The following is a 25,705-nucleotide window of genomic DNA, read 5'->3' as shown; positions in this document are numbered from 1 at the left end:
ATATAGTCACTGCCAGGGATATTTAGAGCGAGAGTCATTTGATGACATACTGTATTAAAATACAATGCAATCATTAAACTCACTGTGCAGCTCCAAAATGCCATTGTTTTGTATTAAATAGTGTAAATATATAAAGCATAAACTTTATATATCCATGTTTTTTCAGATTTTTTAAAATAAATAAATAACACAAGAATATACGTTTTATGATTTTATGTTAGTAAAATGAATTTTAACAGAAGAAGGGGATACCAAAATTTAACATTTCATCACATAAGCAAATAAAGCTTGCTGATTGATGTAGTATTAAAGCATATCATATCATAATATATCATCATATATCATATCATGTCTATGTCATATATCATCATATATCATATTATATCATATATAATATATCATTTTATGTTGTCATATCATATATTATACAATTTCATATATCATCTATTCTCATATATCATATTATTACATCATATATATCATAGCATGTCATCATATCATAAATTATATCATTTCATATCATCATATATCATGTCATGATATCATATATCATATCATTTCATATATATTTTATCATCATATATAATATCATACATCAAATCATACATCATAACTAATTATATCATCATGTATAATATCATATGTTGTCATATCATATATCATATAATTTCATATCATCATATATCATATTATATCACCATATATAATATCATAAATAATATCATATCATCATACAGTATATATTATATCGTCAAGTATAATATATCATATGTCATAATACCATATAATTTCATCGCATCATATATCATATTATAACATCATATATAATATATAATATATAATATCAGATGTAATATCATATCATATAATATTATATCTTATCATTTACGACTAAATGTTATGCAAAAAACTGCAATATTTTGATATACTGACATTAAGATATTAAAGGGTTTTTTTTGTATTATTAAAAAGTAGTATTTCTTTTGTTATGATATATTTGGATTATCAGCATCATTACTCCAGACTTCAGTTTAACATGAGAATTCAGAAATCATTAAAATATACTGCTTTGCCTCCCAGTATTTTATAAAATTACTACTAATAATAATATTACTACTATTACTACTAGTTTGCATGTTCTCCCTGTGTTCGCGTGGGTCTCCTCCAGGTCCTCCGGTTTCCCCCACAGTCCAAAGACATGCGGTACAGATGATTTGGATAGGCTAAATTGTCCGTAGTGTATGAGTGTGTGTATGAATGAGTGTGTGGATGTTTCCCAGAGATGGGTTGCAATTGCTGTGTAAAACTTGCTGGATAAGTTGGCGGTTCATTCCGCTGTGGCGACCCCGGATTAATAAAGGGACTAAGCCGACAAGAAAATGAAAAAATGAATAATAATAACAATGATAGTAATAATAAGTTTAATAATAATAATACCACCACTACTACTACTACTACAACTACTACTACTACTAATGATAATAATAATACTACTATTACTAATAATAATAATGGCCGAAGTATGTGTGCATGTGCGCATAATTGCGCCTGTGCGCATGCGTGTGTGTGTGTGTGAATGAGTGATGTTTCCCAGTACAGGGTTGCAGCTGGAAGGGCATCCGCTGTGTAAAACATATGCTGGATAAGCTGGCAGTTTTATTGTGCTGTGGTGACCCCTGATGTATAAAGGGACTAAGCCTAAGGAAAATTAATGAATCATAATCGCTGTTGTTGTTAATTTTTTATAATAATGTTTTACATAATCATTTTAATTGACAATTGTTTGATCAATAAGAGTTAGCCAAGAAGTTTCCATGCCATTTAAAACCAAATATTCCCATTCAAAGTTAGTGAAATGCTGCACTTTCATACTCCAGACTCTTAAGAGATGTTGCATTGTGGCATCCTCACTTACCCTCATGTCATGAAAATGTAGTCTCTCCAAGGATTCACAGCTTGAATCCCCTTTGATTTCAAAAAATATCAGATAATGACTAAGGAAAGTTGTGATGTTTCATCCAGATATATTTTCTTATGATTATGAGGTAAGACAGTTAAATCGTCACATTGAATTGTTTATACAGGGCCTACTTTGATATAGCGAGGCATTTCTATTAAAACCCCTAGTTAAAAAGCAAGTTCTGACATGTTTCTGACATATTCAGTTAATGGAGGCTGTAGAATCTCTCTTATATTTATTTTGTTCTCACTTACGTAATGTTAACAGTTTGTGGTACTGTATAGTGCACTCCTCTGTCCAAAATTTATTTTAAAGAAAAGAAAGTATTTGTTTAGGTCACATGTTTGTAAAATGCAGGACATCCTACATGTGGTAGCTCTTTTATGATGAATCAAGCACAGTTAATAAATGTGAATTGGGTAGGCTAAACTGTCCGTTGTGTATGACACAAACCCTCAGTAACTACACTTTAGTTTTATTGGCTACATGTTTGCAATTTTACACACTGATATCCTACTACACAATGTATTTTGCAAGTAATATTTCAACACAAACTACCAACAACTTACCATAGCAGTCATTTTGATTGTTCTCAGATAATATCACATATATATTTGCATTCAAAGTTTCTATTGAGATATTAAAATTATGCTTCGAATGTCTATTGGCATATTTAATGAAGTCATTACGCTAAAAATACAATCTTTTTGGTAATACAGCCTATAAAAGTGTAGTTAGGCTACTAGTCCGTGAAGGTTTGCACCTCACTTTTATTTTCACTTTCACTAGCAGGGGAGAAGGATTTTTCATGGCACTGATTATCCTGAAGAAGACATCATCTTAACATTTTTAATAGTTTTAAGTCATATATTGTCTGCATTGTTGTATTCTAAATATTCTAATTTTGGTTCTTGCAGCACATTTCAAAACAAGTTGGAAGAGGAAAGCATTTTCCACTTAATGTACCACTAATGTTGCTATTCCTTTTCACAACACTTAAGAGAGGTTTGGGGACTGAAGACACCAAGTGTTGATGTGTTTTAGGCATAATTTACCCTCAATCTTCCTGCAAACAAGTCTTAAGGTGGGCAAAATTCAGGGGTTTTCATTACCTGCATTTTGTGCTTCAAAATGCACCACACATTCTCAGTTGGAGACAGGTCGGGACTGCGGGCATACAATATACCTGTATCCTCTTCCTCTGCAGCCAGGATTTTGTAATGTGTGCAGAATGTAGTTTTGCATTGTCTTGTTGAAATATGCATGGGTGTCCCTGGAAAAGAAGGCAGCATATTGTGCTCCAAAATCTCTATGTACTTTTTAGCATTAATGGTGCCATCACAGAAGTGCAAGTTACCTTCGCCAAGGGCACTGACACAGCCCCATACCATGACAGACCCTGGCTTTTGGACTTGTTGCTAGTAACAGTCTGGATGATTTTCTTCTCGTGTCCGAAGCACATGGTGTCCATTTCTCCCCCAAAATACCTGAAATACTGATTCATCTCTCCACAGCACACGTTACCACTGTGTGTCGGTCTATCCCAGATGCCCCAGAGCCCAGAGAAGTCAAAAGTGCTTCTGGACAATGTTAACAGGAATTCCTTTTGGCACAGTACAGATTTAACTGCCATTTGTGGAGGTAACTACGTATTGTGGTACTTGACAAAGGTTTGCCAAAGTGGTTTTGAGCCCATGTGGTGATCTCGCTTATAGATGGATGATGATACTTGATGCAGTGCCACCTGAGGGATTGGAGATCACGATTGTTCTTAAGCTTGCGCTCTTGTCCTTTACAAACTGAAATTCCTCCAGATGTCTTTTATTTATGTAATGTTGAAGGTGAAATATCCAAATGTCTTTCTATCTTTCTTTGAGGAACATTGTTTTTAAATATTTCAATAATTGTCTCACTTAACTGTTGGCAAACCTGCAATCCTTGGCCCATCTTTGCTTCTCAAGGACTAGACTTTTTTTTAAATGCTGCTTTCGTACCAAATCATAATTACAGTGACCTGTTGACATCACCTGTTTCAAATGACATCTTTAACCAATTAACCTGATTACTAGCCCTAAATTGCTCCTGTCCTAACTGTTTTTGATTGTGTTGTAGGCCTGGGGCGCTGTTCCATAAACCAAGCTTACAGAAAAATCCAGGCTTATTTTAGTAAGTCAGGTACTGCTTGTGCGTGCATGGGGCTTTGTAGCTGTTATTTTAAATTTAATGTGCTTGCGTTAAGCACGTTTTGAATGTTACAATGACCCTGCAATGCATTAATACTTCCTTGCAAGCAACAATTGGCAATAAGCATGTATTCTCTCTTTTTCACTCTCGCGCGCAAGCGCAGTCTCAATGTATTGTGACAAATATTTAATTTAACGTTAATAGGTCTAAATAATGGCCTATTTATTAAAATCTGCAATTTCCTGTCATTCTTCTCTCTTGCTTTGTTGCAAGCCTTACTGTAGTTTTTGATTGTTTAATGTATTATATGTTTGAACTCAAAAATCAAACGCTGCTCACTTACTGTAAATGTAGCTCTCTCATTTCAGAGCTCTTTCTTTCATCGTAGTTGCCATGGTAGCATACAACATAATCAATGCATCTATGCTCGACCTTTAGAGTTTCATGACAGTAACGTGCACAAGCAGTTTTCTACATTATTTCAACTGAACTCAGATTAGTTCGATCAAATGATCTTCAACTTGCTGTTATTGAACCAATTCAAGGGTGAATTTTTAGTTCGGCTTATGCAAGTCACCTTTTAGACTTTAATCCCAGTTTTTCTAAACGACTTTTATCGAACAGCTCCCTGAAGGAAAGGATAGGATGTGTATTTACAAAATAAATGTAGTTGACCAGACAAAACATGAAATATTTCTCGTTTATATTGTCTGCAATGAAATACAAGTCAAAGTAAATTTGGAAATCACTTTTTTTGTGTGTGTGTGTGTTTTCTATACTGTCCCAACTTTTTTCCTGAGTTGGGGTTGTATGTTAAATTATTTCAAACTGCTAAAATATCAACAAAAGTCTCTCTTTTTTTTTTTTAACTGTAGATTTGAACTTTTAACATCAGAAGTCGACAGAGCAAAAATCAACATCCCATAATGCAGTTCTCACTGTAAATAATTGGAAACACAAAGTACAAAAATGTTTATTAAAGATATTTTAGTCTCAATTAACAATATAAATGACTGAAATGTGATTTGTTTACCGTAAATATGAAATTACTTGCACAATTTTTAAAGGTAAAATACTGGGAATCATAGCTGCTGTTTTTTTAGCCATAAATGTGACTGATTTGTATCATAAAAATGTATTTAAAAAATTAATTTCTAATAAATTTGATTTAATTTTTTAAAACATTAAAAAATTTGCCAGTGTTATCACATGTAAGAATGTGCTCCTTTACAATACGTTTCGAGTTTTGCTACAGTACTGAACCAGACTGACTAAATTCTCAACAATTTTCCATCCCCAGTCACGAGACGTTTCACAGCGCTTGCACTAATGGTCTGCATTTGGCTCTATATATGATAGATTCCCTCATGAAAGCGAGGCTCTCAAAAGCCGACAGCTGCCTTTAGTGTTGTCAAAGCGGCTTCACAGATGTCAGACGACTGAAGTCAAGTAACATGTTGCGTTGTTAAAATGATGAGCTCTAATGAGGAATAACTCCTCTTATTATTCTCTGCTCCGCCACACCCCTGACAGAAGCCCCTTTTTCCTTCTCCTGACACGGAAACCGCTGCGAAAAAAAGAGGATTGATCATTAAAAAGCCCCGTCTCATTCCAGCTGTCCCGCCACCTAGTCTGAAAGGCACCCCTATTGAATCGGAGCCAGGCTTAATTGGTCGTATCTAAAACGGTTTAAGTAATTAAGATGACAGAGCCGGTCACTTTCCTCGTGTCCTCTAGAAGAGGTCTGGCACCTCTCTAGGGTCCTCATTATGACTTGGGCACCGAGAGTTACATGCGCTCACGAGTGAGGAATTTTTTTTTTTTTTTTTTGATGGGTATCTCTCCAAGTTGACCTCCTACACACACACATGATAAATTCATCATCTCTACACAAGAGCGTTTGGGATTAAGTTGGTTGTGGTGGGAGGCAGGAGGTGATTTGACAGCGTTCGCTAATGCCCACGTTGGTTTGGGAATGAGCTAACATTGTATCGTGTTTTGTTGCACTGAGTAATGTATGTGCGGAGAGGTATTGCACGAGGATGAGAGAGCTAGTGGGACACAGGAAATAAAGAGAGTAAAATGGAAAGATAGTAAAAATTAAGGTTAACACAATTTAAACCATTTAAATTAAAATTATGTGAAAGGACATGTTTTAGATTGTTCACTGTTTAGGTTATAGGCTGATTTAATGAGGACGCAAACGAAACTAAGGCTGCTGTGGAGAGAAACTTGGAAGTATCACAGAAACGTTGTGTGCTGTATATTATATCAGTGAAGGGAAAGTGACACAAATTTATAATTTCACCACCTTCCGAGTGACCAGAATGTCTGTTTTGAATGGATAACTGAAAATGAGGTCCAATATCCCTTTTTGTTTTCACTAAGTTTAGGGAAATAGCACAAGTTAGTGCTATTTCTTTCCCAAACACGTTTTAGATGCCATTTATCTAACTTAAGTTTATTGATTCTTTAACTATATTAGACTTGTCATGATACTGAATTTCAGCACTAAAAAACAAAAACAAAAACAAAAAAACCCATAAATTTTCCGATAACATTTAAGCGCCACTGAGCCTGTTCTTAAACACTGCTAATTTGCCATAGTATTCATCAGTGCTCAACAGATTGGCCGTGAAGGTCATCCGTTTACTGCCCTATATCTATTGCGCCAACGCGTGGCCCTATTTATTTATTTATTTATTTAGTTTTTTTGTTACTGTTGCATGACATTTCTGCTTAGTTCTTCTACAGTTTTCATATACTCAGGAATGAAACTAGCTATTAAATGGACATTACTTGAAAATTCATTGACATAAAGTGACATTATTTTAATTTACACTATTTGCTATTTTTTTTTATTATGTTAATTTATATTAGTTGTTGTTGTTGTTGTTGTTGTTTCATTCATTCATTTTTTTTTTGTTGTTGTTGTTGTTTCATTCATTCATTTTTTTTTTTTCGGCTTAGTCCCTTTATTAATCTGGGGTCATCACAGTGGAATGAAACGCCAACTTATCCATCATATTTTTTTGCAGCGGATGCCCTTCCAGACTCAACCCAGCACCGGGAAACATCCATACACACTCATTCACACACATACACTACAGACAATTTTAGCTTAACCAATTCACCTATATTGCATGTCTTTGGACTGTGGGGGAAACCTGAGCCCTGGAGGAAACCCACGCAAACATGGGAGAACATGCAAACTCCCAGCTAGGGCTCGAACCAGCGACCTTCTTGCTGGGAGGCGAACGTGCTACCCACTGTCGCCCTATTATTGTTTAGCAACAATTAAAATAATTATTTTTCTGAAAGAGTTTATTTTTCACACTTTACATTTTCATTTGACGTTTTGTTAATGTTAACTCTCTCTTTTTTATATAATTAGTTTTTAAATAGATGTACCTGTTTTGTATGTTTTAATTACAGTTTTAGTCAATTAAATATATTAAATTAGACTAAATGAGAATGTGAAATATCCCCTTGGCAACTAGCTGAAATATGTTTATTTTAATCCAACTGTTTATGGTTTTAGTTATAGCCTTTAACTTTTTGTATAAACTGCTATGCTGATATGCTCATACTATAATAAAATATTTAAGGTTGGAGTCAACATGATTAGCCTTGCTGTCAAATTTGAATTGTTATTAAAATATTTCACAAGTGCTGTTTAATGGAGAGAAGTTTTTTTTTCCAACGCATTGTTTAAACATAACAGTTTTAATAACTAATTTTAAGTAACTACTTTCTTTTGTGTTTGTCATGGTGGCAGTGCATGATATTTTTCTTCTTATTTTTAAAGATATTATAGTATTCACCTTAAAGTGCAATTTTAAGAGATAACTAGGTTTTGGTAAAGAGACATGTTAGGATAATAAAACAAGTTATTGGATGGTTTGTTCATTAGACAACAGAAAAAAAATATTGATTTCTTAAAATTTATAACAATAATACTAATAATATTAATAATTTTCCAAGTAATGTGTTGTGGCTGGAAGGGCATCTGCTGCGTAAAACAAATGCTGGGTAAGATTAAATGCAAACTCAGATTAACAAAGGGACAAAGTCGAACACAAAATGAATGAATAAATTAATTATATATATATATATATATATATATATATATATATATATATATATATATATATATATATATATATATATATATATATATATATATATATATATATATATAATTATATATATATAATTATTATTATTATTATTATTATTATTATAGTGTTTATAATATTGTTCAAAAATGCTTTTATTACAGACAAAATGAAAGAAATAAGACTTTCTTTTAGTCTCTCATTCTATTGTTGGAATATTTAATCAATTCCATGCATGTTCAATAAAAAAGGTCAGGAGAGATTTAGCATATGAGCAATTTATTGGATACAAATCAAAGAATTTTGTTTTCCTCAATGCAATGCAAGAGTTACATTCAGGGGTGCACATTCATATAATTTCCTGAAAACTTATATAGGCAGCTGATTTTAACAGCTGGAGTTTAGTGAAATTTGCCACTTGTCAATCATTCTCCAGTTCTCCATTGGCCGCACTCATACATGCGTCCACTTTTTCTACGAATTCTCTGCATTCGAAAGCACAAGAATTCTCAACTGCAAATTCTGTGCTCACAGAAAGTTTCACTGCAGAACTTAAGTTAATTTTAGACAATCAGGCCCTTGCATCTCTATCAGCTCCATCTTCTGTGAAAAGGCTTCATTATATGCAAAGCATGTCAACTTTAAGCAATACAAATTGTTTAATGCAAAGAAAAAGAGACAAAAATATGTTCAAAAATTCCTTTGTTATTCCTTTTTCCCAACAATATGAACATCAATTTTACAGTTTTCCAGCTTTTTTCTATCTTCTTTTGCGTTTATCCTAAGAAAAACCACCAGAGGGTGCGGAAATAGTGAAGAAATTCATCAGCATTTAAATACTGTTTTAAATGAAACCCCGTAATGACCATTATTTATTTATTTACTTCCTAATTTAATATCCGATTCAGTCATCCACAATAAAATCTAAGAATAAGACTTTTTTCAGAAGAAAAAATATATAGGACATACTGTGAAAATTATATGTTAAACATCACTTATGAAAATACCTTAAAAAGAAAGAATACAAATTTTACTGAAAAGCTAACAATTTTTACTGTATTTTAATTTAAAGTAGTTTAAATTAAGTAGTTTACTTTTACATTTTATTAGGATCAGAGTGCTTGCTACTGTATGCATTTTATGGTGCTGTTGTTATATTATAATTATGGTGTCCTTTGTGTTCTATTGGTTTATGATTTACACTGTAAAACAAAGAATCCAGGGTTCCACACAATTCATTTAGGTTTCCCAACACAAATGAATGAAGTTAACTTCACAAGTTTAAGTGTACTAAACATAAAACAATTAAATCGTCCCAAAAAATCTCATGTATTGTTTTTTTTAAGCTTACTTTACATAAGTATTTTGAACAAGAAGTAAAATAATTTTCTTGAGTGCACACTACCTGACAAAAGTCTTGTCATTAATCCCAGGTGTAAGAGCAACAAATAATAACTTGACTTCTAGTTGATCATTTGGAAAAGTGGCAGAAGGTAGATTTGAAATGTCTGTTGAACACCATTCCAATAATCACAAATACTACAGAAAACCTGTTTGACCCCACATTGGACCCAAGATTCTCACATAAATCGGTTTCAGAAATGATTTGGGGTTGCATTCAGTGTGGGGGCATGCATAAGATCTGCAGAGTGGACAGCAACGTCAACAGGCCGTCAAGACATTTGTGCAAATTTTCCAACAGGATAGCACTCATACTCATGGCCAGCCCAGTCACCAGTTATGAACATTATTGAGCACGTCCAGGGTAAGATGAAGGACGCATATTGAAGATGAATCCAATGAATCTTGATGAACTCTGGGAGTCTGGCAATAACACTTTTTTGCCATTCCTGATGACATTATTTCTAAGTTATTTGAGTCATTGCAGAAATGTATGGATGCAGCCCTTTAAGCTCATGGGAGTCAAACACAATATTCATTATTTTCCACTGCACCACGACTTTATATTCTATACTGTACATTATTTAAGTGACAAGACTTTTGTCTCAGCAAAGTCAGACCTTACTGTCCTGATTAAATAATTAAAAATCAAGATATGATCATGTTTTATTTTGGTAAAATAAACAGTCTAGAGGCTATTGCCTGTCATATAAGCCACTTCTGAGACTAAATGGCCAACTAGAAGTCAAATTATTATTTGTTTTTCCTAAAACTTGGATAGGCGACAAGACTTTTGTCAGGTAGTGTACTCCACATTTGTAATAAGAAAAAAAAAATGTGTGTGTGCGTGCGTGCTAAATCTACAGTGAATGTTTCTAAACGGTCTTCTAAACTCTTCTCTGGAGTCCAGTATACTGTATTTTGCTGACAGTCACCTGATTTTCCATATCCGTCCATTTATGATAGTAAATATTATACATGCATATGCTAGCTGGTCAGGTGTCTTTGCATCCCCCAGGCAAATCCTGCAGGCATCTCTACACAGCTAAAAAAAACATCTATTGTAAACTGAAGCATTGCAGTTTCACAGGACCTGTTATAACCTCTGCTTCTGCTATAAAATGGACGAGTAGTTGCAGGTCAGGCTTATGTCAGGCTTATGGGGTTCAAAGAAAGTCCTCTATCTATTTGTATGCAGCTACAGACAAAAGCAGTGAAATACAAACCGGAGGCGTCTGCACTCCAGCGATCAATAAATCTTTGAAATTTCTAATATTGTCTATGAATTAATAAGGAGAACAGTACATGTTTTGAGTATTTTGGACTTGATAAATGTAGTACCGGGTAGAACTCTAATAGTCAATTTACATTTATCCATCAAAACCATTTTGACATAAAAGACTGTTCAAATTGATGCACTTTATATTCAAAAGGAACTGCACTGAATTGGTGTGTAATAAAACCAAATGAATTGATAATATGTTCATTGTCCAATTAAGTCTAATTCCTTCATTGGAAAGTGTGAAGTGATTTTTGTACATGGTGTGATCACTTTAATTAACTTCTGTTTAGTGAGGATTTTTCCCTTTTAAAGGGCACCTATGATGAAAATCCTCTTTTGTAAGCTGTTTGGACAGAACTGTGTGTAGGTGGAGTGTGTCCACAGTCATATTGGGGTGATATAAAAAGAATATGCCTCTTGTTTTTATTTCCTCGCCTTAAAATAGGATCCAAATCCCTTCCATTTTGAGGCCCACCACGGCGTGATGTAAGAGTGCGGTTTCCCTGCCCACCGAATTGATTGACAAACTTGTATTAACATGTCTCTGTAGTAACACGTATAATCATATCAACAAGACAGGACGTGCACAGAGCAACTGGGATTAAAAGATCTGTTGAGCTCTCTGTGATCATCAATCATCATCAAATGTGATCAAGAATGAGTTTTTACAAGTTTAACACATTTTTAACGCAGAGCATGTTTGTAATAAATACAGTAAAATCGCTACAGATTTTAAGATCACAGCCGCATTTCAGTACAATCATAAAAGAAGACACTTTAATACCGGTTTGTGGATGTTAAATCTGTTTTTTTTTTTTTTTGTCTCTGTGTGCGTGTGTGAACTTTGCAACAACATTGTGTGTGACTCATCGCTGCAAAAGGGCTTGAATTCACTCCACAACAAATACAGTCAAATAATCACGGGGAAATTTCTTACTGTAGTATTTCTAAGAGATGTTACATAAGATCTGCTTGCTTCATGTCTGGTACTGTGCTGTTTATCTGACGCAGCCAAGGCGGAGATTGAGGCACACTCTGACAGGCACATGGGAATGGTGGGCGGGGAGAACAAGCATTAAAGGCACTGGCCACAAAAACAGCTACTTATGTTTCAGAGGAGAAAATTCTAATGTTCTGAAAGGTACAATATATAATCTGATGGGCGTTTTGAGCTTAAATTTTACAGACATTTTTTGGAGACACAAAATACTTCAACTAAATCTTGAAAAGGCGGTAAAATAGGAGTTCTTTAAAATAAGTTGGAATAAGCACACTGTATTCGATCTTCATTTATATATATTTATATATTTATTTATTTTTAACGTGCAATATCTAGCAAGTTTTTATGGTTAAGAGATGTTTTTTTGTAGATGGCTGAGTCTGTGGTCTTTTTCGGAATTTTTTTATTTTTTATTTAAATGACAAGAACACTGTCAGTAGTAAAATAATAAAACAAATGACTTCGTTTCATTTGAGGTATTTGCAATATAACGACACTTCATTTCTTAAAGCAGTGCTTTAATATTGTTTATTTTAATAAATGTAACAGGTTGAACTGCAATGCCTGTACAATAGTGATGCTTTAAGACAGATCAGGATACCGCTATTATGTATAAATCACATAAATACCTAATCCAGAAACATTTCTAGCGCAATTATTTTGTCGTAAAGAAATAAAAAGGTTCCACTTTTGCTAAAAGTTCTTTTAGGCTAAGTTTCACTTCATAATACAGTCAAATAAATCCGTTAGCATTGTCATGCATCGTTCTAATTGTAAATACTTGATAGTTTTTGACTTAGTTTAGTCAAGGAGCAAAAATTATAGAAGTAATTTCTACTTTTAAGAGATCACGATCGTATTTAGTCTGAGCGCACACACGCGATGATGAGATCATAAGAGGACTTGCAGTTCATTTGAAAAAGCCTATTCAAGAGCTCGCATATCCAGTTTTAGCGATTAACGTACATGACTGCGCTCTCGTGTTATAATAAAGCACTCGTGACATTTGCAGAAATGAAAAATTGCTCAATACCTGCGTTTCCGCGCCGACATTCAGACTGTATTAAACCAAGCTTCAGAAGAGTGACAGGTTGTCGGAGAGAAGAGAGCCAAACGTGTGTAGACCGTCAAAATGGCAGAATGTCCGCGGTTTAATTTCTCTTGCGAATAACATAGACCTCTTTATAGTGAAAATACCCGAAAAATATTATTCCAATAAAACATTTGCTTTTAAAGTTGTTATTTTCTGCCATTGTAACACAGAAAGGCATTTGTCCTGCCCTTACGTTTAACGCAAAACTAGACAAGGTCGACTGTTATTGGTCACTTTTCATGTGAGTCAAATCCCTGTATATTTTATTTATTATACAATCTTTTAAAATATATATTATATATTTTAGATGAAATAATGATTGTTTTAGTCTATTTTAGCCGCGATAATAAATCCGATGAATCCGAACAAAGATCACAAATTTCCACTTTTTTTTTTTCTTTTTTCAGTTTTTTCCTTTTTTCGTCTTATTTTTCCTCCCATCCTTTCCCTACCATAATACACCTAAAACATGGATTGCCATAAAACTCGTCAATGCCAGGGAAGTGCTTTCTCTCGTTAACTGCAGGAAAAAGTTAAATGAAAACATTTATAGATTTTACACACACAGTAATACCAGCTGTGAATGTAAAGCACAAATAATGTCCTTCAATTCGGTCACGTCCAGTGGTCCTTATCCTTGAATCAACCTCCATTATTGTAAGCGGCTTGCTGTTCTGGTAATGTAGCCTAATGTTTGTGAGGGTGCCGGCGAGACATAATTTTTTTTTTTAAGAGACTCTCAGATACATCAGGTGCGCTGCCTATACAACGTCTGAATCATCTAAAACAATAAATTGCAAACTAAAATAAAAATAATTTGATTACATTGTTTGGTATTGGATGTTTTATGAGATTATACATTTTTTTGCAATTATTTTGCGTTTAATAAAGAATTTAGTGGCATCGAAAAAAATGTGCAAATTTTCTTAATTTTGCGTTTGATTCAGCGATCGCGGAATTGCGAAAACTAAGGTGTCTGCTATATACGCAGGATTCATACAGTCATGAAAAACCTGGAAAAGTCATAGAATGTTGACATGGCATTTTCTAGGCCTGGAAAAGTTTGGGAGAAACAGAAAACCTCACAAAGTTTTGGAAAAGTCATGGAAAACAGATATCTGTGTACTTTAATAAAGGTTATTTGCTTCTTTTCTGTCCTTGGCCAATCACATACTCTCACATTACTAGTGCGGTGTAAGGATTATATAAATCTATTTTACATAGATATAAATATAAATTGAATCTAAATAGATTGCCGTGTTTAGGTCATGAAAATTTACTTGCGAGTCTTGAAAAAATCATGGAGAAGTCTTGGAATTTTAGTAGTAAATATGTGTATGAACCTTGTATACATTATACAATACTCAAAATATTGTTTTAAACTATTGAAATGGCAATAAAAGTCACTGTTAGACTTTTATTTAAGAACAGAGCAGAGATCAAGGTCTCATACTGCAATTCACAACCATAAAACAATAGAAAACACCTGTGAATCGCAAAATACAGAAACGATAAGTTTTTTTCTGTAGACAAGTGATAAAAACATTGACAGCAAATCACAATCCTTCTTTAGCAAATTTAAACATAAATGCTACATACATTAAAACTGCACATCTCTGCAGTATAATAAACAGAACAGTAGCATGCGTTGGTTTGGAAGCTAAAACAGTTATCATTTCTGGCGAGAACAGCCATGTATTCATGCTATTTGGAATCAATTCTAATGACCACACTGTCTCAGTCAGAGATATGCAATATAAATGCAGTCCCTCGTTACTTAATGCATTTTGTATATATCTTCCAGCTGTGCTAAGTGCAGACAGCTCTACTTAATCAGGTTCATTAGGATTATTGATGGCATTTCTGGGTTGAGGATCATTAACAGCGAGCGATTCCCAACTGCACCGCACTCCACATGAGCGCATGACTTGAACGTATATTTCCTCAACATCAGTCAGACACGACCTCTGTCAAAAGAAATGAGCGTACACTGCTTTGACACAGCAGCGACATGCGGTATTAGCGCCGACACGGTGCTGGAGCAGATCACGTATATCCAGAGGTCATGTTTAGTCTGACCTCCCATTGTGGCTCATTTACTGGCAGGCGCTAAGACCAGGTAACGCACACACAAATAAATAATGAAACAAGGTGCCGAATTTAAGAGCGCAGGGGTCAGAGCTTAGTGCTTGTGCTGCGTATGTACCACAGAAAAACGCTCCATTTCCAATTCAAAATGTGAACGGCGCCTCCAGCATGGCGCTGTATGCAATGCTAAGGAGCTACGTACTGTACATGCACAAACGAGTCGTTTTACAGCAACTGAATTGTGGTGTTATTAGGCACAAGCAAATATTTGATGTTGTGAGATAACTGATATCGTTGAGAATATCCATCTTTAAATAATGTAAAACTCCCGGCAGCGATGACATGCAGCTTCTATCAGAGATCTCATTCGCAGCCCACAGGGTGAGCTGACTCGGTTAATGACCACGTTGGATTATTCTGCCCTTGAAAGATAACTTCAAATGCATATTCATTGGACTGAATTATATTTAAGGCCTAAGGAGCGCAGCGCTGACTCTCTTTCTCTATATGGTTGCCCTTGAAGTCCCATGATACGGAATACAATTACATTATTGTTTTATGTTTCATCTGTGTTAAGTCAGTAAAGTATGACTTTGAGATTATTCATGAACAAATCATTTGAACTTAACTCATTTTAAATAAATCAACAATACATATAGCTCAGACATTGCAATCTGTCTTATGAACCAGTTCTTTTAAAGGGGGCAGTTCACCCCAAAATTTAAACTGCTTCCCACACATAGGCTGCATTTATCAAGCAGATCTTGATGGTCAATTCCGATCTTGTGACTTTAAACTATTTTTTTTTTTTGATGATCGGCTTACATCCTCTTTTAAAAGTGACTCATATCTGATTGTCTGCATTTACACTGCACAAGGCAAAGACGCGATGACCAGTAAAAGAGCGGGGTGCTGACTGACAGCTGATAATAATAGCACTTTTTTTTCTCCGTTCTTGTATTTAATCTGTTTGCAGTGTTTCCTTTTTAATTCTTTTTGTCAAGCTGTTTTACTATAGTTTATGACTGAAGTTCTCATTTAGCCATCTTCTTTTATTCTAGGCCTTTTTAAACCAGTAGGCTCCTTATTGTAATGTCCATGATTTATGCATATGAAGTATGCAATAGTTTTATTAGTGGTGGAAAGAATGCTGAAAAATCAAGTAAAAGTACCATTATTTGCCTAAAAATGTAGTGCAAGTAGAGTAAAGTATCTGTTGTAAATATTACTCAAGGTATGAGTAAAAGGTAGCCCTTTCAAAAGTACTCAAGAGTAGTGAGTATTACGCTGTTAAAAGCTGATGCATTTACATGTGATTTGTGCATGCGTGTGTAAACATAACATTCTGTAGTGCATTTAGTTATTGGCCAGCAGGCGCACAACGCCACAAGAAGTTAGTATTAGGTTAGATTTAGGTTGTGATGTCAGGTGACCAAAATTCAATGGCTAGCCAGCGTCTAAAGACAACATAATTTTGATGTCCAATAATGACGTCAAATGACATTGATATTTGGTCGATTTTAAGTTGTTAAATAGTGACCAAAATCCAATGAAGAGTCAACATCTAAAACCAACATCACATAGTCAAATACTAAAATTTTTTCATTAAGTATGGCAACTAAAATCCAAAGTCTGATAGATGTCATAGTGGTAACGTCCACACAATGTCAAGCTGTAATATCATTAGACGTTGATATTTGGTTGGTTTTAGGTTAGACATCGACGTTGGTCTGACGTTGAGTTCTGACATCAACCTTATCTTCATTTCCAAACAAAGTGCAACATCCTCATGATGTTAGGGTATAACGTCAGTCTGAGATCATGTGCCTGATGGGTGTTTAAGGCCATTTCGGTCATTATACAGTCAACACATGTGATCTACTCATCAGTGACATGCATCTAAACAGTCTCTGGGTCAATGCGTGTAAAGATTTTGGACATCTGCTTGGACACTTTTAATGCTTCCAAACCGTTTGCTGCAATTATAAAGTACACATGTCTTGAGGTAGTACATTATGATGCAATTTACCTTCTATGTGCAATTTGATTGGACGGGAATCACAGATTGTTCTAATCTCCATAGACAAGAAAAAAAAAAAAAAGAGTGACTACATGGTAGTGGAGTAAAACTACCAATACAGCACTAAAAATGTACTTAAGGGAAAGTAAAAATACACTATTCTAAAACTACTCAGTACATTACAGTTCCTGAGAAAAACTACTTAATTACAGTAATTTGAGTATTTGTAATTAGTTACTTTACACAACTGAGTTTAATATTAATTTATATTGGTTATGCGGCGGATATCTCTCTCTCTCTCTCTCTCTCTTTCTCTCTCTTTCTCTCTTAACGTGCCTAAATACTTGTGCTACATGGCAATATAAACGTTTTTTTAGTCCTTGTGTATGAGATTTAAGGTTTGGGACTAGTGGCGGATTTAGGCATGGGCAATGTGGACGATCTCCCTGGGCGGTATCTTGCAAGGAGTGACACCTCCACCCCCCACTCTTTACTTTCGTCTGATAAAGGGCAGCATGAACACCGTGTGGGCGGCACGACCGTCATTTGCCTAGAGCGCCAGTTAAGCTTGCGCCGCTACTGTTTGGGGGTGAGCTGAAGTCTGTTCTGAAATTAAAACGTCAGAGTTAACATCATTCACTATGGTTTTTATTGATGCACGACTCACATTGACATTTATTTATATCTAAAATGCTTTGGCAATACTGTACTAAATTTCATGCCAATAAAGGAACTTTAGAGAGAGATACTTTATAACTGCTTTGGCAATACATTTGTAACATTTGTCATGCCAATAAAGCAATTATTGAATTGAATTGAATTGAGCGAGAGAGAGAAAGAGCAGCCTTTATCTATCAGTGAGTACACATGGCTCCTAAATAGCAAAAAAGTTAGATAAATAGTGGATTTCTTTTATCTCAACAACCTTTTTTAATAACTTTAACCCATTGAAAAGAAACGTTGTATATCAATGTCATGATAAATAAAAATATAGTTAAAATCACATTATTATTATTATTTCGCATGTAGTAAACGCATATGCTGTGGATAAAAGGTGCGTTTCAAACCGGCTGCCATCACAAGTATATTTCAAACCTGTGAGAAGCATTCTTACTCTTTCTCGTGGTTTTGATCCTTTATGAGTTTATTACTAAAATGAATATGGAAGTCAATGGGTGCCAGCTTCCAGTATTCTCAACATCTTCATTTGTTTTCAACAGAAGAAAATCTCTATACAGTAGGTTTTGATCAAGTGAAGGGTGAGTGTATGACAGTAAATGACAATGAAATACATGCCCTGGCATACGTCTCGCTACAATTTATGTTTAAAACAATCATTGCAGTATGGTATGACACCACTAAAAACTTGCTATCGATGATCGCTTGCCTCTGTATGAAGCTTTTTCCAGCATGTTCAGTTTGCTTTGTAGCTCATCTTTTTAGGAGTCAGACTCGGGACATGAAGTGAACCAGGGTTAGAGTCTACACTTAAAAAAATAATTTAGCTATTTATTCAAACTACTTATTTAAAATAAGTTGAACCAGCACACTTTATTATTATTATTATTTATTTTTTTTACAACTTAATTGTTTTATGTTCAATCCAAGTTAGCTTAAAATTTTTTGTCCAGCACTCACTTTTAGGGATTCACACCTACCTAACTTCAAATAGTAACAGTTCTTGACCCCAGGGAGCTACAACTAAAATTAGGTACCATTGGAAAGAAGACAGCTTTACTTTGAGCTTTACAGTACAATGGTCCATCTGGAAAGTTTCATGCTCAAAAATACAAAAAAGCTATACATTATGAAGTAATGAGTAAAAATAATGTATTGTGTTCGTTATTTGTTTATACAAACACAGGAAAACATTAATGTAAGAACCTAGAAAAAACATGCCTTAAAAGCCAAGTGTTTCATGAGTTTATATTTCAAATTTGATCATGAAAGCATACAAAATGAGATTTCTCTCTCTCACCTTCAGAGGCCTTTCACCTTTAAAAAAAAAAGTCCTTCCAAACTAAAACAGTAACAGTTGCTGAATAATTTGCTCTACATTTACAGTTCATGCATCTTTTAAAGAAGACAATTTGTGCTAGAGTTCATAATGATCAAAATTATAGTTAAGTTATAGATGCTTAAGTGTTGTAAAAAAATGCACCACACTAAATCTCCTGAGTATATGTTACTGATTTGTGTTGGGACAATATGAAGGAATTTTGTAGAACCCAGCATTTCTTTACAGTGTAATGAAGGACAGTACTGGAAACCAGGTAAACATATTTGAGATTGTCAAATATGTACACGGCGGCCTCTAATGGATTTGTGAAAACAAAAACTACAAGCAGACGTAGCCCCAGGCACATATTTTGTGATTCCCAAAAATGTAGTCCTGGGCACGCATCTCCAATGAGCCTGGGTTGGAAAATGATGACAGAATTTTCATCTTTGGATAAACTATTCATTTAATGATTCAAAAACATATCACTGGAGTCTGATTCCCAAACTAATTCTTTTATGAATAAGTTCATAATAATGAATCAAAATTATACAAACGGTGCTGTTTGATATCAGAACAAATGTCTCTTATGAACTGATACTAAATAATGAATAGAGAGAAGGGAAAAACACTACAACAGGGCACATTGTCTTATCCAATTCCTGCACCAAAAACATTTATGAACCAGTTCGATGAATCAGAAATACACAGTGCAGACAGTGTAGTCTGATTCCTGAACATAAGATTCTTATGAACCAGTTTATATAATAAATCAAAAAGCATAGCACAGGCAGTGCAGTCAACCAGAACCTGTCAAGAATTCTTAATGATTCCCATCCCTACTTGTAAGTCAGTTTGATTGGCTCCAAACCAAAATAATGTTGTGCGGCAATTATTGTGAGCGTATGAAGCTTTAATGCCTTTTAAAACTCACAAACAAATGCAGTCATTTGCTCTGGTGAGCTTTTTTTCTGGTCAGTCCAGCTGACTCAGTGGTAGGATATTATGAGGCAAACTATTTTTAAAGACATATGTAAAACCAAACATTTGATTTGCTTAATTAGTGTTATACACATGATGTTTTAGCCTTGGGTTTCAAATGGATTTCACAGTCCCAGGGACCAAACCGAGCCATACCTACAGTATATCCAGACCCATTCCACTCGTTCTCTTCGATGGAATGTGCATTTTGTTCCTCCATGAATATTTAATTGGTTGGAGCCAAATTATCTCATGTATAATTTAAAGCAGGCATGTTGTTGTCTACCAATATGGAGTTCCCTGGTCATTATGAAGTCAGCAGTATTTGTCAGAGGTATCAGTCTTCACAGTCAGTGCAGAGACATGTCTGGGATAAAACAAGCATCGCTCAGCCATTTGTTCTCAGCTCGCCTTTTTTCGAACCAAACAAAGAGCCAGCCATTATCTCTTGCTGCACACCATCAGCAGAGCCAGTAGTGTATTTGATTCAAGATTTTGTATGCTTTACCTTTAGTGTATCCTGTGCTTATTTTACGCTTACAGCCCTCTTTATAAGTAATGTTGTGCGTAATGTAAAATTTAACACACAATTAAAAACACAATTGTTTAAGCCAATTGATACTGACTGGACGATTAGAACTTCATATTGGAAAGAGTTCTTCACAAGCTCACACAGATTGTTAAATCATTTTGCACTGTTCAAAATGGCCATGTTCAATCACTACATATGGCATTCTTTAAAAAGATGATAACGGAAGGTGGGGGAAGCTTCACAGCAAAAAGGTCACTGGTTCGAGCCTCGGCTCAGTTGGTGTTTCTGTGTGGAGTTTGCATGTTCTCCCTGCGTTCGCGTGGGTATCCTCCGGGTGCTCCGGTTTCCCCCACTGTCCAAAGTCATGCGGTACAGGTGAATTGGGTAGTCTAAATTTCCCGTAGTGTGTGTGTGAATGTGTGTGTGTGGATGTTTCCCAGAGATGGGTTGCGGCAGGAAGGGCATCCGCTGCGTAAAAATTTGCTGGATAAGTTGGCGGTTTATTCCGCTGTGGCGACCCTAGATTAATAAACGGACTAAGCCGACAAGAAAATAAATGAATGAATAACGGAAGGTATGATATTTCTTTAAAAAAACATTCTTTAACAAAGTTCTTAAAAAATCTGTCAAAACAGTTTAACATGACATTTTTCTCTTCTGACATAATATTGGACACAAAATGATCATTTTAAAATAATTTCTTGAAGTAAATATACTTTCTCAGCTTTTCAAGCGCTAACAGAAGCGTCAGCCAATCAGATCGCCGTATGCAAATACACCAGCTATCAGTAGCCGATTGCTAACTAATTTGATTGGCTGAAGCTGATGATCGCGTCAGCCTCAGCTTCAGACACACGCTCTGTCAAGCATTGACGCTGAAGCCCCATGTGAATCGGGCATAAAGCCGCCTTTCCGTTGCACATGACATTTAGACACGACTGTCGGATTACGCTCCCTTTTGGCAGTTGCACAGACTTTTCAGTTTTGTCGCGCTCTATGGGAGAGAAGCTGTACTCGCAGTGTTCGAAATAAAGGAGTTCAAAAGCAAGAGCCTTTTATTTTCTGTGGTTGAACGAATGAATGAATACTAGAAACTCATAGATCGCTAAAAATTTAGGAGGGAATGTGGAAAAACATTAACATATTTTTTATTACTCATTTATAAATAGAATTTTTTTTAATAGACTTTTTTCTGATTTAAAAAAAATTACGAAGAAACTTGATCTCCTCTCGTGCGCATGGACCTGCTTGAACAACACTGAAATACATCACATCCGGTTGGCCGGTTGCTTACGGTCTAGTCGCAGAAGTTCAAATATTTCAATATATCCACAGCTCAATTCGGACTCTCCATTGGAAATGAATGACTTCTGGTCTGTCGCTTGTCGTTTTTTATGTGCAGTGAAAAGGAGGCTTAATAGTAAGGTCCTCTTAATTGGGATTGGGCGCAAGTGTTTTATTCATTATTATCTGACCCAAATATACCCACAAAACAGCTTCATAAGTCATTTCATAAAATCAGATAATTCTTTATCAGTTATTTAAAACTTTTTTTGTTAATTTTTTTTTTAAAGTCTAGGAATTTAACAAATTGTGAAATCATTATTAGACTGATTAAAGATTTTGGGCTGATTGTCTGTATAAATGTGCAACTGAAGTCAACACAAATTCATTGCTTTTTTTGACAGATGCCTGAAATGCGCAGACGCTCCATGCCAGAAAAGCTGCCCCACCAATTTGGATATCAAATCTTTCATCACCAGCATTTCCAACAAGGTATCGCCTACAGTATTACAACGCTTGAACTTGCTCGCTCAGCAGCTACGCTGAACAGACTTTATTGATGTTGGCTTAAGTGATAATCTCATAATCCTTTGTGTATTATATTTCTCAGTTAGTTAAGCACAGGCACTTATACATGGCTTTATTTGGCCAGGTAAGCGCAGCACGAGTTTGTGTTGATCGCCGACTCTTTTGTGTGTCTTCCAGAACTACTACGGTGCTGCTAAAGCAATCCTGTCCGATAACCCACTGGGTCTGACCTGTGGCATGGTGTGTCCCACCTCTGATCTGTGCGTTGGGGGCTGTAACCTCTACGCCTCTGAGGAAGGGCCTATCAATATTGGTGGGCTTCAGCAGTTCGCTACTGAGGTAAGGCAGAGATATTTGCTGCGTGGTCCAGATTTTTTTGCAGCCCGAAGTCAAAGGTCTGTTGCAACTAAGTGCTGTCAGACTGTAGTCTATAGATAATCGTTCAAGCTGAAAAGTAATGTGAAAAATTTATTGTCTGCTTTAAGTCCAGATCATATTTTTAGAGTTGAATGGCGATTTTAATGTCATGATTCAAACTGTTCTTTCTGCTGCCTTGTACTTTCAGTTCCTCACATCACATCCCTAGAACAATCACCAGGGTCTTTTTAGTTCTTCTGAGAAGTGGGAAAGTCTTTTTTTTCTTTTTGTCCGATAGAATTGACTTTTCTTTTTCAAAAGTGTAAATCAAAAACAGGCTGAGGGAGAAAGAGAGGGAGAGATTGTTAGCCTTTGCTCTCTTGCTTTGTCTTTAGTTGTTAAGCTTAAAGTGGAAAAGTAGAAAACAAAGACTTTAGAAATGAATGAGTTAGAAACACTGTCTAGTGACTGAGCTGTCCTTTTTATTTAGTTTGTATGGTTTTATTGTTGGTAAAAGGTTTATTGTTGGTTTTATTGTTCATTGTCATAAGGCTGTCAGTTAAAAAAATAAATAAAAACATTTGTAATTAGATTAGGACTGAAATAATTTATTCACCACATTTTCATTTAAAAATATACTTTAATATATGCACTTTCATTATGTTAGCAGCCACTACTTGAGTTTGCAGTGTTATAGGATTTTTTTAGCTTAGCTTAGCATCGAATTAAACTATTAGCATCTCAATTTAAAAATTAAAAAGAGTTTTAATAATTGTCTTATTGAAAGCTTGACTCTTCTGCAGTTGCACAATATACAGTAGAATAACAAAAAAATATCAACGACAACAAAGATCCCGTTGCTAATAGACTACTTTTTTTTTATTAATATTATTTTTTTATTTAATTTTTTTGATGTGAACTTTTATTTAGAAAAGAAGAAATGTACAATATAAATTAGGAAGTAATCTGTAAGAGACTGAAATACAAGTACATACAATTACAAGGGAATAAGAACAATAACACATGAGAAATAAAAAGGAAAAAGCAAAAAAAATTAAGGGGAAGTACAAAATTAAATAAAAAAACACAGAAAACATCAAAGATTAATTTAATATTATCTTTATAAATTTTCTATCAACTTGCAGAATTTTTCAGGAATTTATTTTCAATTAAGAAATAGGCAAATGAGGGAGAGGATTTAAGTTTTTTTTTTGTGGATAAAGAATTTAACATATAGTATAAAAAGTCATGTATGTATATGTACAGTTAAAGTCAGAATTATTAGCCCCCCTCTGATTTTGTTTTATTTTTAAAATATTTCCCAAATGATGTTAATCAGAGCAAGGAAATTTCCACAGTATGTCTGATAATATTTTTTCGTCTTAAGAAAGTCGCATTTGTTTTATTTCGGCTAGAATAATTAATTTAATTAAGTTTTAGTTAAAAAAAAAAAAAAAAAAAAAACATTTTATGGTCAAAATTATTAGCCCCTTTAAGCTATATATTTTTGATAGTCTACAGCAGGGCTATTCAATTTGCGGCCTGCAGACCAAACCTGACCCCCGAGGCAGTTTGTTCCGGCCCTCCAAACAGTGTGACCAAGACGTCAAAAATAAATTTAGTTTAGTCGGAAAACGGCCGCTATAGTTTTGAAGTGAAGTGCGTCTGTTCAATATAGCACAAGCTGCAGTTGAAGGCTCCACCCTTCATTCCACCCTTTTTTTCTATTGTATCTTAAAAAATGTCTTCAATACCCTACAACAAAGGCATTTTTTTTCCCTCAAGTTATGTCCACATACTGTATGACAGGCTTTCTGTAGAAATGACCCAGCTGTACAATCCCCTGCCCTCCTTTATTTCTGAAACTCAAGTGTCCATCTGTCAATTGTCTAGCTGTCCCATCTTCACCCTGTCTTATCTACTCTTCACCTGACCTCAGTGAATCTCTCCATTCTCACCCCCCCCCCCCCCACCCCCATTCTTAAAAAAAAACAAAAAAAAAAAACATCCAGAGTCCTGCAAGAGAAGGCTGACCGAACTGTCCCATCACCTCTTACCGCCGAGATGACAGCTTCTCTCTTCTCAAATGTGAAAGGCCAGGGTTGTTTATCAGCCTGTTGATTAGATAAGCCCGAGACAGAGCCATCAGCACTCGTTTACCTTCTCTTCTCTCCTCACACAGACCAGCGCCTGCATTACTGTAAAGCAGGAACTGTACAGTACATCACATACAGTAAATCGCATTATATGCCCAGGGCAGCTTCTGGTAAACAGCCGGTTGAGATGAGATGATGCAAACTGGGCCTGAAAGACTTTCTGGAGCTAAATAAGAGAGGAAGGAGAATCACGGCGTAATGTTGTTACATTTGTCCACAGCGGATCCATGCTTTTACTATTAAAAAGCTCAAGGGGGATCAACTTTGAACTGTAATTTGTCTGCTGATTCCGTATAAATATTCCTGAGCTTGCTGTGCTGGAGAAATAGGATTTCTGTGTATTTAGAGGGTTGAAATGAAGCTGAGGTTTGTTTACTGTCCTCAGGTGTTCAGTAAGATGGGCATCCCTCAGATCAGGAATCCAGAGCTTCCCACGGCGGACAACATGCCGAAGAGTTTCCACACAAGGATCGCTCTCATTGGCTGCGGCCCTGCCAGCATCAGCTGCGCCTCCTTCCTGGCCCGGCTAGGATATGACAACATCACCATCTTCGAGAAGCAGAAATACATTGGTGGCTTGAGGTACAGTGAATGTTGTCTGAATAATCTGCTAAATGTCTGCTTAACCCATGGTTAAGCACTGATGGTTAACACTGTCGCCTCACTGCAAGAAGGTCGCTGGTTTGAGTCCCAGCTGGGTCAGTTGCGTTTCTGTGAGGAGT

General features: G+C 35.3%; 1 protein-coding gene across 4 annotated transcripts in view; it reads left to right on the top strand.

The window, feature by feature from the left end:
* dpydb (dihydropyrimidine dehydrogenase b) overlaps positions 1–25,705 on the top strand; it is a 303,079-nt gene that overhangs the window by 52,763 nt on the left and 224,611 nt on the right. For 3 of the 4 annotated variants that reach the window (XR_015477648.1, NM_212893.1, XM_087239144.1), the window contains 3 exon segments: positions 22,347–22,434; positions 22,648–22,809; positions 25,369–25,565. Coding sequence is in view for 3 of the 4 variants with exons in the window: in NM_212893.1 (NP_998058.1) it covers positions 22,347–22,434; positions 22,648–22,809; positions 25,369–25,565 (447 nt within the window). In the remaining variant the exon portion in view is untranslated. 4 annotated transcript variants of the gene reach the window in all.

The sequence above is a fragment of the Danio rerio genome, chromosome 2 (assembly GCF_052040795.2).
Source record: "Danio rerio strain M-AB ecotype USA chromosome 2, GRCz13ab, whole genome shotgun sequence".
In the NCBI taxonomy this organism is placed as follows: domain Eukaryota; kingdom Metazoa; phylum Chordata; class Actinopteri; order Cypriniformes; family Danionidae; genus Danio; species Danio rerio.
The sequence above is the reverse complement of the archived record's forward strand: the minus strand, read 5'-3'. Positions and strand labels throughout refer to the sequence as shown.